This window comes from Marmota flaviventris, chromosome 8 (assembly GCF_047511675.1).
Source record: "Marmota flaviventris isolate mMarFla1 chromosome 8, mMarFla1.hap1, whole genome shotgun sequence".
In the NCBI taxonomy this organism is placed as follows: domain Eukaryota; kingdom Metazoa; phylum Chordata; class Mammalia; order Rodentia; family Sciuridae; genus Marmota; species Marmota flaviventris.
The window spans coordinates 12,069,695-12,090,342 of NC_092505.1; the positions used below are offsets into that span (position 1 = coordinate 12,069,695).

A 20,648-nucleotide genomic window follows, 5' to 3' on the forward strand; every position below is an offset into this window, starting at 1 on the left:
TAATGCAGATGATCTTGATGGGAGATGCCCATTTCCTTTTTTTTCTGGCTGACCATTCCCTTCTGTTTTTCTGTCCCCTCTGACCCTCTCTTCTCCAGGTTTTTGGCACATTCTCCCAGACTCAGATGAGATCCTGATGGCCACGGAGCAGGAGGGCAGGTGCTGACACCTTCCCCAGCCCCAGCCCCAGCCCCAACCGCCGACATCATTTCCAACATCAGTATCTAAATGCCACAGTGCTCTTGGGGCAAGTTGGGCTGGGGACCACTGTTGCCTTTTAAGGTAAGTTTGCCTGTGTGGATTTGAGCCTCTGTGTGCCTGCACCAAGTAGAACTGCTTCAAAGGCAGTGGGATAGTTGCATTTTTATCACAGTCGAAATTGCTGTGTTGTATGTAGCTCATGGGAAAAAGAATTTGGAATCGCTTCCTTGGATTAGGGTTACACCCATCCAACAAAGCAAAAGCATTAGACTTAAAACAAAACAAAAGGAAAAGACCAAGCAGGTACCTATGAGATCTTTTATTCCCCTGTGAATTGCCCTCGGGATCTTTTATCCCTGAGTTTCACCATCTTTATATTGGATTATGTTTGAAAAAGGCAAACCTAGCTTCAAAATCCAGCCTCAGAACAAGGATATATTTTGTTTCTGCTTTGGATAATCTTTAAAAAGCACAAATAAGCAGTCAAAATAATAATCTTTTCTAAATCAAAGATCATCTTTTATTTGTTGCAAAACTTTCTTGTTTAGTCTCTTGGGTTAGAGGTATTTGTGTGTGACTTGGCAAAACTCTATTCATGGGTTGTAACGATTTAGCAAAAACTTTCAGAACTTAGTCTCAGTTTAATCTTAGCTCTTTCCCCCTCTGCTTCAAGCGCAACATCCAGTAGGGAAAAAAACAGGCTTGAAACCAAGACCTCCCACTAGAATCTAATTTTAAATTTGCAATCTGTTGTCTTGTGATTTTTGCTTCAAATTTAACTTTGAAATAAATACATTCCATCCTTTCTCCTGCGGCTTCAGAGGTCTGTTTTCAAGTCAGAGAAGGGTAATGATTACATTTATTTTAATAGGTTTTAAAATACCTCAGGGGAATGAAAACTGATATTATTAATAATTATAACTTAAGATACATCATAACGTGCCTTATGGTTGGATCTCACTATCTTTACCAGCAACAGAGAAACCTTGACTTCATGCTTAACTTTTGTGTTGAATATGCTATGAATTGGATTATCTGGCTTAGCACTGGAATCTTATTTTTTTTTATATTTGGAGTTCCCTTGTTTTAAGACAATCTCAATGATGAAAAGTCCTCCCCCAAATTAAAAGTTAAGGAAATTTAGGTTATAAATATGATGATAAGACCTGGTCTCTGCCATAGGAAGATTATAATAAAACAGGAAGGGTCAAGATCACCCTGCCACGGATGCAGTGAGAGGTCAAGCAAAGTGCCAATGTATTCTTGAAATAAAGGCTGTAGCTTAGTGGCAGAGCGCTCGCCTAGCACAGGTGAGGCCCTGGGTTCGATCCTCAGCAACGAATAAAAAGTAAACAAATAAAATAAAGGTATTTTGTTCATCTACTACTAAAAAAATTTGAAAATATTAAAAAATAAGGGATTAATTCCAAGCTAGATAGTGTATTCTTTATCTTAGGTACTTTCCCCAGGCCATCTGTCTGGAGTTTGGGTTTGGTGACACTCCTTCATAGCTGTGGGCATAGTGCCTACATCCTTACTCTCTTTAATGGGCCAAAACAAAAGAAACAAATTTAGTGACTCAAAACCTGTTAACATGTTTTGCCTTTTTTTTTTCTTTCCTGAAGAAAAATGAATTGCATGTTTGGTATAGGAACTTTAGAAATTTTTTAAAAAAGAAAGTATTGTGAAAATTGAAATGACCCAAAAGCTATCCAGAATAGTCACTTTAAAACTTTTTTCACAGATTCATTGCATGTGTAGGTTTGGGAAATATTTACTTACTCAAAATTTAACCTGCTTTGAGATTCGTATCTTGGAAATGCACCTCAAATGTAGGTTTTCACTTGTTGATAGGAGAAATTTTGCTCCACTGATGTTGGATCTCAATGGCAAGATCATCTTTTCCATTATTTGCTCTCAAAAACAGCAAGTATTGGTCCGAAGACCCACAGGCTGGCCTTTGGTCATGGGGACCCCTCCTGTTCCTCTGCTGTGGTGTGGAGCATCCTCCTGTATCTGCTAGGGGTGCCACTGGAACCTCTGGTGTCTTTAGAGAATTAGACATTCTAAGCCATAAAAATATTAATTGTAACCTCCTTAGTCCTCAAGGTGATGCAGTTATTTCCAGATTCCATTCTATTTTTTTTTCTTTTCCTCCCGCTTCTCCCCCTCAACAATCTGCTCTTGTTGGAGGATTTTCCTTTGCTCTCTGTGCCTGCAACTTTGACCTGTGAGGTGGCTTCCTATTTATTGGGATGTTTTCTCATGCAGTACTGAGAAAATATAACATTAGATTGATTTGGAAAATGTAGCACACATGTTACATCTGGGATCGTATACGGTTTACCTTTTTATTCCCTAATATAAATGATAGCTCAAACTTTTCCAAGTTCAAGTTTTTTTGTAGGAGGGAACATTCCATCATGGCTAATAGATTCCCAAATGATTTTCTTAAGTTAAGAAAAGGCCTATGGGCTAATATACAGGCTTCTACTTATGACCCAAACTTTGTATGTTACCATTCTTTTTCATATGCGTTCTGTTTCTCTACTCATGCGTCATCATTGACATTCACAATGATCTTCATAGACATTGCAAGCAGTTAAGTGTTTCATTTATTTCAAGAGTGTTTACCTTTATTCAGGGAGCACAGTTATAACAACTGCTTTAAAAGTCTGTGTTGATAATTCCTTTATCTGGGCCACTTTGGAGTTGGCTTCTACTGTCTTTATCCTTGGGAATTGATTAAATTTTCTTGGTTCTTTGAAATGCTTTGTGAACATTTCAAATACTATGTCATGGGACTCCAGGTCTGGTTAAAACCACCTGGAGAATATTGATTTCGTTGTTTTTATTTTTGTAGGCATTCTACCCACCTGGGTTCAGACCGGAAGTTCTGCCTCACCATTGGTAGCTTTATGTTGGTTCAGGTTTCAAAGTCCCCGCTGTGTTTTTCTGGGTTTGTGCCATTCTTAACATCATCAGGGTTAGTCTGAGAACTGGGCGGTTCATTCTCAAGGCCTCTGCCATCTTGCTTCGAGTCAGTCGCACGCATGGGCATCTGAAGAATGAGTCTGGGCTGTGTGTGGACTTACACAGCACCAGAGGATTTTTTTTTTTTTTTTCTTAGTTCTCTTTTCTCTGACATCCAGGTGTCTGGCTTGCTAGGATCTTTCTCAGTTCTTCTGGGCAGAACAACTGGGCTTGTCCTGATGGTGTTGCTTCTTGTTCCATAGCTATACTGGTGCCCACCCTTGGAGCAAGCCTGGGTGAGGAATTGGAAGGATAAAACAGGAAGCTACCATTGTAAGAGTGGCTCTTTGAGTTTTGACTCTCTTCCTCGATCTGTCTGCTTTTGTTTACATTTTGTCTAGCATTTTTAGTTGTAGTTATTGGAGGTGAGATAGGCCAGGGTAGTTTAGTCTATACCCCTGGTGCTAGATATTAACAATTCATTTTCGTTCACTAATTTATTAAGACAAAAGCTCTATCCTCAGGTAATCAACTCACTGTGGACCATCAGTGTATGTTTTCTTTATATTTCCTGACAGCAATTCACTAGAAGGTGTTCAATAAATAAGTATTTCTTATTGTTTGATTCATGGGAATTACATTAGAATGTTCTGGACATCTGAATAATGAGTCTGGGCTGTGTGTGGACTTACACACAGCACCAGAGAATTTTCTTTTTCAGTTCTTTTTAGCCAAAAAGAAAGGGCAGGGGTTGGGAGCACATATGTGATCCATGTACTTTTTCTTGAGGAAGAATCCTTACTTTTAAACTGACATTTCATTTGGTCAGAATATTGCAGTTCATTAAGACTTGGTTGGTTTGTTTTAAATTTTTATTTCAAAATAGTTATAGATTCAAAGAAATTTTTTTACAGAAGGGGTAACCATCACCCAGTTTTCTCCTTGTGTTTGCATTTTGCATAATTATAGTAAATGCCATAGTCAGGAATTTGACATCGTTTCGATGTGTGTGTATAATTCTCCATCATTTCACCACATAAGGCTGAAACATCCTGAGAAATCACCTCCTACCTGGTGTACGTGTGAAACACCCTGACTAATCTATGTTTGTGCATATTGATAAAGTTCCCTACGGGGCTTTGTAGCTCCTTCTCTGTGTATTGAATTTGATGGGATTTAAAAACTATATGTAGTATGAAGTTTAATTCACCACTGGAACAGAGAGATCCTGGTGCTGATGAGCTCGGCAGAGACACGCTCACCCTCTAATCCTTGGTCTCTGACCCTAAGACTTCTCTGTGATCTCTCAACCTTCTGACCCCCCTGCCACTTTCGATGTCACCTCTGCTTATCATGCCGATGTGTCCATCCCCTCATTTTCCTTAGATCATCTTGGGGCTCATAGTTCTGCCCTAGCCACCCTGACTCTGGGGAGGGGTGGCCTCTCAACCCTTAGCCGGATCTCAAGCTTCTGCAAGGCTGCTCCAGAAGAAGGTGGAAGAGAGAAACTGAAGGCAGGCATTAAGTGGAACCAGACCGGAGCAAGCCCTTAATTTCCCCTCAGGTGATGGGAGGCAAAGTGAGGAACACTGTGAGCAAAATATGAACCCGTCAAGCCATTGAAGTACATTTTGTCATTCATTCACCCAGGGTGTTTTGTTTTTTTTTTTTCATTGAGCACCTACTACTTTTCAGGCTGAGTTTCAGCCACTGAAGATGCAGCAGGAAACAAGACAAGTCAAATTTTCAGCCCTCCTGAAGCTTAGTTCTGGTGGGGAAGAATAGAAAATAAAAAGTCAAGTCACTAAATTATATTGTGTGTTATCATACAGGCTAAGGAAGAAAACAGAAGAGGAGGGATAAAAAAGGGTTGTTTTCTGCAGGAGATGCCTTAGAGAGGCCAGGCCAGGAAAGATCTCCTCATAAGGTGACATTTGGTTGGATGAACTTGGAATGAGCGAGGCAGATGCTGGACAGGATGAGGGCTCCAGTCAGAGGGAGGAGCATGAGCAAGGGCCCTGAGGTAGGCCAGTGAAGCCTGAAGGTAGAGCACAGATGAAAAAGAAAAGTCTAGAAGTCAAACTTGAGGTTTAAATACTGAAAAGTTTTCTTGCATTAAAATTTTGTTCACTACCTCCAATTATCCCTGGAATGTGAAAACTACCTGGGACCATTAGCAATCTATAAAAATATTTTCATGTGTATGTTATTTCAGAGCCCCCTATGGATGTCCCCTACTGGACCTTTCCCTAACCTTTCAGGAAAAGCTTTCAAATTAAGAGGTGTTTTTGCAGCCCCCTAGAAACTTATTTTTCTTAAGTTTTGTGGCTTTAAACTTAAGGCTCACTCTACTTAGGCCATCCCCTGAGAATCTCTCTTGGTAAGGATTTAGGGGATTTGGCATTCATCTCTAAATTCTAGTTCTGAAGATAAAAGTGGCTTCCTTCCTACCTTGGCTGCCTGAAAAGACTCTTGCTACTAAAAATGCTATTAATATAACGGACCCGTCAGTGTGATGCATGGAGTGCTGTAATTCTTGAGGGTTGGGGCCATTTCCCAAGGAAACCTCTTCTGAGGCTTTTAACTTGATTAGTTTTCTGTTGGCAGAAATGAACCCAACCAGAAAGTTGTTGAAAATATGTCTGTCAATTTATATTAGCAAACTTTTGATATGTGTGCTTGAGGAGGGTAAATCTGAGCAAGTTTGAGGTGACAGTTTTGCCCATTCTTTCAATCAATTTATCTCACCATTATTTTTTTCTCTTTTCTTTGGGGGATGTGTGTGGCGGAGTTGGGGATTGAACCCAGGGCCTTGCATGTATACACTACCACGGAGCTACTGCCCGAGCCACCTCCTCTTTTGAATGTGATTCTCAGAATGGGGCTCTGACCATCATTTATTCTTTTATTATTTATTGGCAAAACATAGTTACATAGCCATATGTAGACATCTTAATTTATACATTTGAAAAATCAAGAACTCTAAGAAATCGCTCATGGCCTTTAGTGTTATGGAAATGTGTATTTATTTGCTTGATTTGTAAAAAGACAAATGTGGCCCATGCTTGTCTTAGGAGTTAAGATAAACATCAGTGGTCACAGGTGGACAGTTGATTTTTTTCATTTTTTCTATAATGAGTTTTTTTCCTTTGCTTCTTAAACATACTAGCCAGAGAAGCGTGAACATATTGCTTTGAAATGTACTTGCTGCTACCAAAAGGGAGATTCTCTTTTTTGGAAAATTCCCTCTGAGAATTCTATGATGTGTGGCCTAGTAGGGACTATTCCAGCAGAGGAATAGCTTAACATCTGATGTCTTTATGAATTACCTCTGAACTCACTGGAACAGTAAGGGGAGGTTTTCCCTCCCTCTTGCCATAAATTTTATTTCAGTAAAGATGTGCTGTGAGACCTTAAGCAGCATTTAGACCCAGTAGTGGAATTCCAGAGTGATTCCTGAACCAGTATGAAGGTATGTTATCGTCCAGTGTGTTTTGCTCTCTCTGCAGTGGTCACCGCAAGTTCATGTGCCTTTTACTTTCTTGTTTATTGCTTTACCTCCCCTGGCTGATTATCAGTTTCATGGGAGTGAGGAATGTGTCTCTGCTTTGTCTCTGGCTTCTTGAACATGGTAGGTGCTTAGTAAATAAGTGAGCAGTCATGTAGCTGGTTAAAATAACGAGTTCAGAGATATGCCCTCCTCCTCTATCTTCCCTCTTTCCTTCCCACTGTGTTCACGTATTATCATGGGTGTATTTGCTGTGGAGGGACAGACCTGTGGAGCAAGGAGAAGAAGCTAAGTAGAGTCATGGTTGTTGAGCTTTGGAGACTTTCTTCTTTGCTGCTGTTTATAACAGAATTGTGCTATTGGGTCAGCAACAGAGACTTGGAAAACAGTAAGGAGGGATTTGAGTTGACCTGGATAGCCCCAAAAGACAGACTGGCTGATATTTAGTGGTTTTATAATGTGAATTTCTGTTTGCAGGGCACTCTGTACCAGATTCATGTTTGCAGGTTGGATGTGCTCCCAGAACTAAACCCATTAGTCTGATGCAGAACAGGGTTTTTATTTTGTTTTACCCATCCCTACCTCCACTCCACACAATACCTTCATTTTATTTATTCGTGTGGTGCTGGGTCTCGAACCCAAGGATTCACACATTAGGCAAATGCTCTGCGGCTGAGCTGCAGCCCCAGCCCACACCTCTGAATTTTTGTTTGTTTGCTTTGGAATACATACCTAATTCCAAACAGAAAAATATTCCTTGGGTAGATACATTGGTTTGAACTTTAGGGTTTTCAACTTATTATATGAGTAGAACTTTAAGCATATAATCGTGGATTTAGGAATAGAGGAGTTGCCAGGTGTATAAAAGAAGCACTCTGGGTGCCCTTGGGCATCTGGCCTCGGGGGACAAATCTAACACTCCTACTTAGGCACCTTTCACATCTCCAGGGACAACCTCAGCAGATGATGCTAGTTATCATCTGCAACCAGGTAAAAGTCCACAGAACTGCCCTGGGGCATGTAAGAAGTTGGGTTGTTCATTACCTTCCCCCACCAGCCAAGGTGTTTGCTCGCCCTGCGTGCTGTGTCGGACTCTATACCCATTCTAAAAGTAACTCAGTTATCCCCTCTGTTCCCCCTCCCCCTTTGCTGCAGACCATAAAACCATGGGAAACGCAGAAAGTCAAAATGTAGACCATGACTTTTACGGAGAAAAGCATGCCAGCTTGGGGCGCAAGCACACGTCGCGCTCGCTGCGCCTGTCGCACAAGACGCGGCGGACCAGGCACGCCTCCTCGGGAAAGGTGATCCACAGGAACTCCGAAGTGAGCACCCGATCCAGCAGCACCCCGAGCATCCCCCAGTCCCTGGCCGAAAATGGCTTGGAACCCTTCTCCCAGGAAGGCACCCTAGAGGACTTCGGGAGCCCCATTTGGGTGGACCGAGTAGATATGGGCTTGAGACCCGTGTCTTACACCGACTCTTCTGTCACACCCAGCGTAGACAGCAGCATCGTCCTCACCGCAGCCTCCGTGCAAAGCATGCCAGACTCGGAGGAGAGCAGGCTTTACGGGGATGACGCTACGTACTTGGCTGAGGGAGACAGGAGGCAGCATCCCTATACATCCAACGGGCCCACTTTCATGGAGACTGTGAGCTTTAAGAAGAAACGCTCCAAATCTGCAGACATCTGGCGGGAGGACAGCCTGGAATTCTCACTCTCTGATCTGAGCCAAGAACATTTAACAAGCAACGAAGAAATCTTGGGTTCCGCGGAAGAGAAGGACTGCGAGGAGGCTCGGGGGATGGAAACCCAGGCGAGTCCCCGGCAGCTCAGCACCTGTCAGCGTGCCAATTCCCTGGATGACTTGTATGCTCAGAAAAACTCTGGGGTGACGGCAAATGGGGGACCGAGGAGCAAATTTGCAGGCTATTGTCGGAATTTGGTGTCTGATATTCCTGATCTCGCAAACCATAAGATGCCACCAGCTGCTGCCGAAGAGACTGCTCCGTACAGTAATTATAACACACTTCCCTGTAGGAAATCTCACTGTCTTTCGGAAGGTGCCACCAACCCACAAATTAACCATAGCAACAGCATGCAAGGCAGAAGAGCCAAAACAACTCAGGTAAAGCGATTGAAATCTGTTTCAATATTTGGGAACCTGTGCATGACTCTTGAAGTGCATGATTTTGCTCTTAGAAATTTCCCACCTTTTAAATTGGGCTTCCCCCTGTTTTCTTGGTGCCTACTGTCCTAGAGTGGCTTCCGCTTCACCTTTCTGTAGCTCTGTGGATAAGGGATGGAGATCATGGAAAGTGTGTATATGTATGCTTCTGTGTGTGTGCATGTGCCTGTGTGTGGGTGCCTGCGTGGGTTGGGGTGTGTGTGTGTGTGATGTGTTAGGAATGAGAATGAAGCTGACAAGTTCAAACTGGGAAACTGCCTCTCAACTCACTTTTTCAGCAGCATCCCACTGATCTGAGCTGTCTTTTAGCTTGGTCCTTTCTGTGGACAATAGGCATGGTGCTTTGTAGGCACTTAGAGCTTACGTCTTCAGTGCAGCAGGTGGGAATTTGTTTGAAGGCAGCTCATCTGAAGAGGGATCTTTAATTCAGGGCGGGCTCTGGTCACTTGACAACTTCTCTCTGGGGTTGGCAGGCTTGCTGTCTTACCAGGAGCCATTTCAATTTCCTGTTCCTTGTGATGCTGGCCAGCCCCATCTCTGGAGGGAGGTGTAGCGGAAGGAATGACATGGGTGGGTTCCAGATCCTCCTTTGCAGCCAACTTGTTTGACCTTGGGCAAACCCTGACTTCTAGTTGTTCTTCTGAAAAATGGGATAAGGATGCTCAACTGCCCTGTTTTGGGGTCTAATACATAAGACAGCGGGTGTGGACACATTATTAAAAGATTCAAGAAGTGTACTGATGAAAGGAGGACCTGCTAGCTTAGTTGGCAATGTTACTTAATATTAGATAATATCAAGCAATCCTGTACATTTTGGTCATTTTCTAGTACTATTTTTCCTTGTGGGGGAGTTCAGGGAATTTTGGATTATGTTGAGGTTAGGGGAAGTGACATATCAATTGTGCTTCAGGTTGGTCATTGAGTGGGCAGCAGAGACCACTGCAGTCAGCACCTGCCGTGCACAGTAGGGGTGGCACTAGGCTTTCAGAGCTACAAGTCTGTTGGCACAGGGGTCTAAATAGAATGGGAAAATGGTGAGGGGCCTGGGGGAGCTAAATGAACTTGATCTGAGACCATGTCTTCATGTGGACGAGTGTTGCTGATGGTGTCCAAGCCACATTCCTGGCTTTACCTCATCTTACTTGGGTAACTTTGGGCCAGGTACTCACTGTCTTGAAGCCTTAGTTTCTTCATCTATCAAAGTGGGGATGCCAGGGTTTGGAGTGGAGCCCAGTGGTAAAGCGTTTGCCTAGCATGCATGTGGCCCTGGATTTGATCTCCAGCACTGTGAGAAGAAGAAGGAGGAGGGTAAAAATGACTTTCAGGGAAAATGGAACAAGATCGATTGTAAAGTGTAGTGACTAGTATTCAGGAAAGCAGGCAGGGGGAACTTGCTAGATTTGTACTTTCCGTCATTGTTAGCGGTGCTGTGTGGCCTGATAGACCCAGGGTAGTTTGGTGTTTGTATCCAAATCTTCTAAGAAATGAAGTTGATAAAACGGGTGAACCTGAGGTTCAAAAAACTCATCATGGGGGTGCTGGGTTTGTGGCGCAGTGGGGGAGCGCTTGCCTAGCATGTGTGAGGCACTGGGTTGATTCTCAGTACCACGTATATAAACAAATAAAATAAAGGTCCATTGACAACTAAAAGAAAATATTAAAAAAACCCCAACTGAATATGAAGCTTATATCTGGAGGCACTGCCTGAATTTTAACCCAGCTCTTTTCTGAATTGGGACTATAATGACAGAATCGACAGGATAAGCCCCCGTGGTCCCTTTGCCTACCCTGCAAGGGTTACTCCCGAGACGTCATGGAGATGGGAAACCTATTAAAAGGTCCCCTGACAGGTACTGAAGGGCCATCTTGAGGGCTTTGTCAGATTGGCATCCCTGGCCTTAGGATTAGGGAAGGGCACAGTGACATAGACTGTTAAAGCTGGGATGTCACCTTCACCTTTCACTTTTACCTGGAGCAATGCTAAGTTAGCACCTGCTCTGTGTAAGATTTAAGAGGGGTATCCGGCTGTCCTTATCTTTATGGTTCTAACTTGGGGACAGCCAGATCTCTGCTTGCCCCCATACCCAGCTGGCTGATGGGGATATGAGCCTTTTAGTCATGGGTGCCCATGAAAGAGGGGCAAAGCTAGGCAGTTCCCCTTCTAGATCCGGTCCCACTGACTGTTCTCGTGTGTAATTGCTGTATGACTTCTCCATTCCTTGGCTTGCCGCCTTCTAAAATTGTTAATATATGGGAGTGAGATCATCTAAGTATAGTGTCTCATAAGTCAGTGCTTAATGTAATGCAAAATGCAATGGACTAGGAATCCTAAGAAGGACAATTTGCATCCTGGCTTCACTGCTTACCCACTGGGTGACCTTGGGCAAGTCATTCCATCTTGTGGATCCTTCTCTGCCCAGTAAGATTGACACCGGCCTCCAAGAGGGCCATTAGGAGAATCTAGTGGGATAGCATGCTTGGAAGCCTTTTGCCGAGCCTATAAAATGAACGGAAGTATTATTTTCGTATTGACTTTATATGTTGAGCAAGGATCTTTAATGACTTGAAACAAACCACAGAATTATGCACAACACTATCCATCCTCCCACATTTCCTAGTCTAAGTTTGAGCCCACTGTGTTCCAAACAGTGTATTTTAAGAGACAGTGGGTGTGGAAGCTCCCTTGAAAAGTATTCTTTTTTTTTAAGTTTTTGACCTAAGGGACCTCTCCAATGAGCTTGAATCATAGATATTAAAGTCTCCTTGTCTGCTCTGGTGATGTAGTTGAATCCCTTCAAGTCCTAACAGCAATCTTACTCCCCTCTGAGAAAATCCCTGGCAAACATTTGGCCCAAGAGCATGGCCTCTCAGCCTGGAGAAAATACATTGTATCCAAAATAATGTGAACAATTTGATTTGATTCAAAAATGATCAAAAAAAGAGTTTTTGGCTCTTCTAACTGTTTTTGTATTTGTTCAGTAGTTGGATGTGTTAGTGAGTTGTGATCACCCTTGAGTTCATATTTAGGTCTTTAAAGTGGTGTGTATTATGTGCCACAGTGTCTGGTACACAGTTCTTTGTTTAACCATGTGTCTGACCTTGTGTGCATTTTGTGTGTTTGTGTTTGTGTGTGCGCACACACACACACACCATGCATGTAAGTTTGTGTTGCGGGTCTGTGTGAGTAAAACCTCATACTGTGTGAAGCAGAATTTACTTGTATTGATTTCTGTAAAAGCATAAAACAGGTTGCCTCTTGGCTTTAACTGATGGCTAATTGGTCTTTTGGCCTGAACTTGGCTCTCTTTGTATTTCTTTGGTTACAGAGAGAGGAGAGGGAAGCCTGATGTTGTGCAACTAAGAAGGTGTCAGGATATTTGAGCTTGGGAGTCTGAGCCTGTTTCTGCTTGGTTATTTAACCTCCATGGATCTCAGTGCCCCTTAAAGGAAGCTGATGGAAGGGCTCCAGGAGGGAATGAGTGGAAAACTTGCAGCACAGTTTGTTGCAGTAAATACGGATGCTCAGTAAACAGTGCTTATTAGTTGTGATGGTGGAGTCTGACTTAATGTTTCAGAGCCCAGCTGTTCTGTAGCTCTGAGACTTTCAAAGAGTGAGTTGGAAAAAAACAATGCCATCTGATGGTGCAACCCTCATGCAGCCAGGTTTTGAGTTTCCAAGGGAAGATTTGGCTTAGAGATTGGTGAGGAGAGCTTCATTCATCCACTTGGGAGATGGAAGAATGAGGCCCAGCTGCATTGAGCCTGTCTCAAGGAGCCACGGTCTTGGGAGAGTTGCAAGGGAATGTGAGCCAGGGTATGATCCCTGGGATTAGGTTTGTGAGTGTGACTGACCACAGTTTCCAACACTTCATTCAGCATTCCTAGAAATGCTGCCCACCATTGTATGGAGTGGGAATGGGATAAGGCAGAGCTCTCAACCAGAGCTTAGGGACTCACTTCAGCCTGATTTCCTGTCACCAGCTCCTTGGAGGGACCTCATGGGTTACCTCTCCACCCAGCCCCATTGCTTTCCAGAGGCGAAAGGGTTCAAAAGAGACCAGGTGACAAGGTTTCCCAACTGTACTAAAACCCAGGACTGCTGGCTCTGTGCTGGCTGCCTTTTCCCCAAAGGATACCCCACATGGTGGCAAGTTCCCTTGTCCTTAGACTTTAAGATCAATATCTTCAACTCTGGTATAGAAACAAGCATGGACTTGTGGGCTGAAAAGGAAGCTCCTGTCCACTCCTGTCACCTGAAACAGTGGTTAGAAGGAGAGATATCAAGAACTATGTAATGTATTGAACAACCAACAATAAAAATTAAAAAAAAAAAAAAAATAAGGAGAGATGACCAGGATAGCTCTAGAAGAAGCCACACCTGATGCCAGCTTTCTTTGATCTGTCTGTGATCCTGTTGAACAGGATAAAGGGTGCAGCGTTAGCAGAAGAGGATCTTGAGTTCCTCCCCAAAATTGTGTTTATTTTTTAAAATTTTGTTTTGTTTGACAACTTATCTGAAATGGCTCAGAAATAAGTTTGTTTCCCAAGCTGAAACTTGGCATCCACATCCAAGTGATTCTTAGCTTTTGTCATAGATTGCTTTGAGAACTGGCTAAAGGATTTGGACCTTTTCCTGAGAAAAACACATGGACCACCCTTTTGTATAACAACTCAGGGGGCCCGGGGGTCTCAAGTCTACCTAGAGCTTTCTAGTTAAGAGCCTCACATTATTTTTTCATGAAACAAAGTATTTTCATGTGAAATCAATTTTTAAATAATCCCTCTCTTCCTTTTCTTCCTCTATTTCTGTTCAATGCATTTCCTCCCCTTTGCTATTTTGTGCCTCCCTCTTTATCTTTCTTTTTCTGGCATGTAAATTAAGCAATGAGATTCTTATTTTGAAAACAAGCCCATTGTCTCTTTTGCCAAGATCTTTTTCGGGGGTGTGGGTGGGTAGGTAGGTAGTTGAGAGATAACTTATGTCAGCAGTTTTCAGACCATTTTTTTTTTTTTTAAAGCATTTTGGGCTCCAAGAAGCTTTTGTTTATGCAAGTTATATCTGTAGATATTTATCACCATAGTAATTGAAATAGAAACGTAAAAAAATGCTTATTGATTCATTTTAAACGAACATTAGATGTTCACATAAATATCTTTTTAAAAAAATACATATTTTTAGTTGTAGATGGTCACAGTATCTTTATTTTTATTTATTTATTTATTTTATATGGTGCTGAGAATCGAACCCAGGGCCTCATGCTTGCGAGGCAGGTGCTCTACCACTGAGGTACAACCCCAGCCCTCACAAAGATATCTTTTAAGATTTTTTTTTTTTTTATTATTCTTTAAAGTTTACAAGAAATGACACGGAATGAGAGGCACTGTTGTGTATTTTTGTGATCTCTGTGGCCCCTCTTTCCAGGAGCTGTTGTTAGTGCCCGTGTCTGCTGTGTGTCCGCTGGCTTGCAATATGTTGTTTGGCTGGACTAGATGAGCAAAGTTTGCCTCTTACACAGGTAGTTGGCAAAGGAAGGTGTTAGGGATCCTCTGCAAGTATCTTAAGGACTCCACCTCCTACCCAAGAACTGCCCATTTATGCTAACAGTTTGGGAAAGTTTAGTCTTTTAAAAATCAAGTTTTTAATTTAGTACACAAGTCAAGGAAAGTCTGTGCCCCTCAACTCAAATTGTGTCACAAGGTGTAAGTGTTGGTTTTGTAGCATAGCTGGTGCCTGAAGTTCAGAGCCCTCTGAGCAGGAACTCGAGACCCTCTTGGATAGGACCATGAAACCAGCCTACTATGAGGGGCTGACAGGGTCTCCATGGAGCCCAGTGGAGGACTTAGGAAACACCTGACAGGCTTTTCACTTTGTCACTTGGGTCACCCATTGGCAGAGTATCTTGCTGAGGTCGTAAGATAGCCCGCTAACTTATCTCTCTTACTTTCAAGAAAGAAAGAGAGGAAGGAAAATATTTAAATGAATTCCGGTTGCATCCGTACAAGACATAATAAAACTGGACTGCTTGAGCGTTGCGAATTTAAGCTTTACAGTTAGGACTAATTTGTCATCGCAACTTTGGTGGCGCGTGAGCTGTGCTTGGCGATGACTAAACCTTTAAATCAAACTAAAATGTTTTCCATGAGAAACTGTTTTCCTTGTTTTGAGATTGTGGTGGGAAACGAGCAGCAGTTAGTTCATTCAACAATTATTTTTAAAGTGCCTACCCCATGCCAGGTGCTATTCTTGGCACTTGGGATGTGTCAACGAGAAAAGATCCCTGAGCTCATGGAGCTAGTTGTGCTGAAATGGGGGTGTGTGGCAGAGGACAGACAGCACCACAAGTAAGACGTGTGCAGGGGAAGGAAGAGCAAGGGGTGGTGGGAGGGTGGAGGGCAGGGGGAGGCACTTCCAGGTAGGGTGCTCAGGGTGGGCCTTTGGGGAAGGGCAGACGAGGCTGGGACTTGAAGGAAAGGAGGAAGGAGGCTGAAGATTTATACAGTAGGAGGGCGCCTCACACATTTGAGCAAAAGCAAAGAGCCTCGAGTGATGAAGTAGAACTGGGGATGGGGAGAGGAGATGTTTAGGAGAAGCTGACGTGGCCATTGGAGGGGCGGGGGGAAGAGAAGGTGCAGAAGAGGAGGAGCATGGCTGCTCCCAAGAGCAAAGAGGAATGCTCTAGAATGAGTCCTTCAGTGTCACTGGTGCCGAGGTGCATCCAGAGCTCAAGCTCCCATGCTGGGCTTTTGGGGAGGGTTTTCTTCTTGTACTTGGAAGGCTTCTCTGGCCACGTTGTGGGGGGTGGATTAGTAGAAGGAAGGTAGTGAGAACAGAGAACTCATTGCTGAACCAAGGATGTGGCTCCAGGAGAGGACTCAAAGGGATTGGAAGTGTGACGTACGATGGGTTAGGAAGCAGAGGAATGGTGATTACAAGGGAAAAGCACATCCATGGAAAAAACAGATGAAGGGAGAGAAGATGATTCATTTGACTTGGACATAAAACACTCTCCAGTTAGAAGTTACCTGAAGCAACATTTCAAGCCTTTGCCAACTTAACTCTGGAGTCCCTTTTTAGTAACAGCAAGGATTTCAGTTTCAGTGGTTGGATTGAGAGAAACTGTGAGTCACTCCCATTGGGAATCATTAGAGAAGGAGGAATGGGTGTTGGAAACAGAAAAGGTTATGGAGATTTTGCTTTGGGAAAGCAGGAAAAGGGAAAATAGAGCTGGCTTCCTATTTCTAGCAAATCAGACAGGACAATGGTTAGCAATAATGCCCAGTAGTTACTAATTCACATTGTAGATGGTGTCACCATTTTCTTTTATTGTACTGCTTTATGGATTTAAAAATCATTAAAAAGCTTCATTAGTATGAAGCTCACACTTATGCTCCTTCTGTTTTCCCCATGAGACTTTATTTTCCCCAGATTCCTCAGCCCTTCTAACATGTTAGCACCAGAAGCTTGGAGCTGAGGTCAGGCAGTGCCTCCCCTCCAGTGGCTCAAGTGTTAAGTAAGGCTGAAGGTGGAGGTGATGGTAATTACAGTTGGCGTTTATGAGTTGCTCCTGTGTGCTGAATACCAGTCTAGACACTTTTCCTGGGTTACATAGCATCTTAAAAAGTGTCTTAAAAGGTTGATCATTTCCCATCCTCGTTGTACAGATGAGCAAAGTAAGGCACAGAATGGTGCAGAATAATTTACCTAGAATTGATATTTGTTCTACTGAGATCACTATAGGTATGTGAGTAAACCAAGGGCAATGCTGAGAACCAAAGATGGGGTGTGTGGGGGTGTGTGTGCGGGTGTGTGTGTATGAGTGGGTGTCTATGGGTACATGTGGGAGGAGGATTCTTACATTTTGGTGATAAGAAAGAGAAAAACAAGAGGAGGAACATTTTAGAATTTAATAAAGCAGAAATAGTTCTAATTTAAGGCTTTTACAGTTCAAAATTCCCTTGCCCCACTGAAATTCAGTGAATTCTCCTACATTATATTTAGCTTCTCTGCACAGGTATGTTCAGGCTAAGCTGGATCCCTTGGGGAAATTAAGGTGATCAAAAAGCAGTTTTTAATTGCATTTGACTTGTAACTATAAGTGACCAATTGATTCTGCTGTCCCTGAATTGTCCCAGAGCCCTTGCACTTTGTAGTTAATTACCTTTTCACAATTGTGTCTGCATATCAACACAGAAAATCTTCTCCCTGGAGTACTTAGGTTTGCAAGTCTCCTGTGGAAACATTTGAGCCTCGCTACAATGTATCACCAGTCCATATTCTGGCTGGGTGACCCTCCAGTTTCCAAGGCAGTGAAAACAGGCTTTGATTTCGCCTCTTGCCTCCCCAGTTTACTGTAGGAAGTCATTTGAGCATTTGCTGCCCGGCTTGAATTACTAAGAAGACTCTTGCCCTGCAGCTCTTGCATGTTAGGGGCTACAGCTGGCCCCTTGTACATCCAGGAGGGAAGTACATACATTCATTTTGAGGAACTGCCAGGAGAATGGAAACTGGTGAGTGCTCTGAAAATATGATTTGAGAGGATTTGTCCCGGAAGAGCAGGACTTACGAACCTTCCCAGCCCATGAATGTTCATAATTGGAAGGCTCTTCAGTGGAGCATTTCTAACATGGAGAGTTTTTTTTTTTTTTTTTTTTTTTTTTTTTTAACGCAGTTTTCTGGAAATCTCTGTAGGGTCATGCACCATATTGGGGGACTGTTTCTGTTTGTCTAGGATCTTACCACTTCTTTTGATTTCTTCTGACTGAGGATTAAACCCAGTGCCTTAGCCCATTCAGGACAAACGCTGTACCACTGAGTTCACACCCCAGCCCTCCTCTGACATTTTAGGTCCAAATTTAGTATTTGGCTAAATAGTTGAAGACAAATCAGATGCCGAGTCGTTTCGTTTGGTAAGAAGGAACATACCCTGCCTTTGCTACGAAGACTGCAGAGCCTCCCACGTGACCTCATCGCGGGCATCAGTCTTCTGTATTGCTGGAGGTCGAGAAGAGGAGGTGGGAGGTTGACAGGTGCCCTAGGTATGGGGAGAATCAGCGTTCTCTGTTGTGAAATGTCCTGGATATCAAGGTAAATAGGAGGAGGAGGAGCCTTCCAGAAGTTGACCACAGAAAATGTATGTCACAGTGAAGGAAAGAAAGAACAGTGTTGAGCAGTGATCCTGGCTGGGTCCTCCCATTCTCCACACTAGGGGATGGGCTTCTGGATATTTGGGACAACCAAGCTTCATGACTTCATAAGATTTGGGGCAGGGCAGCAGGCATCTGCTTCCCAATGGGTTGGGTCACCTATCAGCTGGGGGATGTGTGTGGCCAAGCCTGATTAACCACTTCTAGGGATGAGGTGGAGTCGTCCTGGTTCACAGATCCCAGAGCATTGCCTAGCATCACACTGCGTCACATGTGCCTGCTCAGCTGTGGCCAGCCAGCCTCCTACCTGGAGGAATCCCTTCCTGGCCTAGTTTGATGGCCATCTCAGAGCTGAGCACACACAGCCTGGGCCACTGCACGGTTACCGTGACAGTGGCATGAGCAGATGTTCAGATGTGAGACAGAGGTGAGTGTCCTCAGAGGCCTTAACGCTTTGTTTACATGGTGAGAGATCTGCGGGTATTCTGTAGAGAGGTGAATGGTTCATAGGGAGCTAAGAACCTGTAAGAGAGTTGGCCTGGTTCCCTCCACTCTCAGCATTTAAGCTTTTTGCTGGGTAAGTCAAGGCAAATAGATGGACCATTACCCAGTTTTTCCTGGGAAATCCTAGAAGGCACTGTGTAACCAAGAGGAGGGCAGGAGCTGAATGTTTAGGCAAAATCTAATCAGGTGCTCTACCATGGGACTGCCATATAACAGTGGGAAAGATACTCAGAAGCGCAGGCGCCAAATTCTAGTCTGCCACCAGCCAGATTTATGATTTCCAGTATTCTTATCTGTTAATCGGGAGATGTCCTTGTAGTGTTCCTTCTTGTTGTGGAACTTTGGAAATTAAAAGATGCCTAGGGTTAATTCTTACCTGCTTTGTACTTAAGTCTCTCTGATGGACTAGCAATGCTGTGTGGCCTATATTTTTCCTGTCTCATAGAGAAGCCTTGCACCTCTTTGCATTTCAGAGAAGAGCAATTATAGCTGATTCTTTTACACATACCTAACCCACATCAGGGAAGGGTTGAGACATATGAAAATGAAGCCAGAAGTTTGGGAAATTCACAGACTTCTTATCTTCCACGACTCATGGTTATCTATAATCAATGGTTGTCAAATTTCCTTATTGTCTTATATTAGCAGGGAAGCATATGGTAAATGTCCTGCTAGGGAGAAATGTGGGTTGATAACAGTGTTTTCCTGTTTGTATAGAGGATTTTTACCAACTGGATCTGGTTCTTTATGACCATTCATGGTTGTAAATAGGCACAAGAACAGATAGCAAAGAGATGGGACCAGCAATTACAGGATGTATTAGCCCAATTGTCATGACTAAAATAAAACACCTGAGGCTGATTAATTTGTAAAGAAAACAGGTTCAAGTAGTTCATAGTTTTAGAGGTACAAGAGCATGATACCAGCATCTGCTGCTTTAGTGGGAGCCTTCTGGAAAGTCATGGTAGAAGCCCATATTAGAGAGACAGATAACATGACAAGAAAGGAAGCCACAGAGATACAGGGGTCAGGCATACTTTTTAATAACAAATTGCTGTTGCAAGAATAACTCAAGAGACTAGCATTAATCCTTTCCAAGGGTGGTACCCCCAGTGACCTAATTGTTTCCCACTGGACCCCTCCCTCCTTTTAGAACTTCCACCAGCTCTCTCCATTGTCACAATGAGGACCAAGCTTCCAACATATAAACCCTTGCAGAACAAACCATGTCCAAATCATAGCACAGGGTTAAGAGTCCCCTTAAGTCCCTATTAACTCCCAGAGGTCTGAACTCTACTTGAAATGGACCCAATCCTCAGAAGCTTGTCCAGATACACCCTGCTACCATTCCACTGCCCTTTCCCACCTTTCTCCATGTCTGGCTCTGCACCTCTTTTAGTTGCTCACTTAGAATTTTTTCATGATGACCTTTGAACAATTCTAAGTTGGAACAACTAAGTAAGACTCGTGGAGATGTGGGCATGGCACCTGTCTGGGCCTTACACAGGGCAATATCAGTTTGTGGCATGGCTCTTTGGGCCCAATTGCCTTTCAGCACAGATTGGCATCCAAAGCATTTCTATTTATGACAATCCAGAATATCCAGTTCATTTTAACATGTTTCAATCATAATTAGTTATTTATTGGTAAAAGCTCCAAAATTGGAGAGTCATCAAACTGTGTATTCCTTTGCCATCCCCTCTGTGTCAGACTTGTTCCTGCTCTCTTCCTTTGATAAAAGTCAGTATCCTTCCTTATCCATACGACTGTTGGGTCGTCCTGTCCAATACTGCTGTCATTGTCTCCCCTTGATGGCTACCATTATTTAATTATTGTTTACGGAAATGCTTGTAGCACTTTAGAGCAATTAAAATTCTGATTTAGGAACAGACCAGTCTGCCCTGGAAATGTTTGACTGGAGAACAGGGGCACTTAGAAGTTCCAACTGTTTTAAAAGTGGGAATTGATACCCAGCATCTTGGCAGTTGCCCTGAACTGTTATTTGGCCCAGGGGCAGTGAGTCACCTGCTTCTGGCTCTTAGCATCCCCACTTTGAAAGGGCAAAGTAATTGGAGAGCAGGAGTCGGAGCCCGCGCCCCACAGTCTGATTTAGTACAATGTGGAGTGAG

The 20,648-nt window shown here is 43.3% G+C and overlaps 1 protein-coding gene across 11 annotated transcripts in view; it reads left to right on the forward strand.

The window, feature by feature from the left end:
• Tiam1 (TIAM Rac1 associated GEF 1) overlaps window positions 1–20,648 on the forward strand; it is a 366,772-nt gene that overhangs the window by 234,824 nt on the left and 111,300 nt on the right. For all 11 annotated transcript variants that reach the window (XM_071615093.1, XM_071615094.1, XM_071615092.1 and 8 more), the window contains 2 exons: window positions 99–282; window positions 7,838–8,811. In XM_071615093.1, the coding sequence (XP_071471194.1) occupies window positions 7,849–8,811 (963 nt within the window). In that variant the 5' untranslated portion in view covers window positions 99–282; window positions 7,838–7,848. The remainder of the gene's footprint in view (window positions 1–98; window positions 283–7,837; window positions 8,812–20,648) is intronic.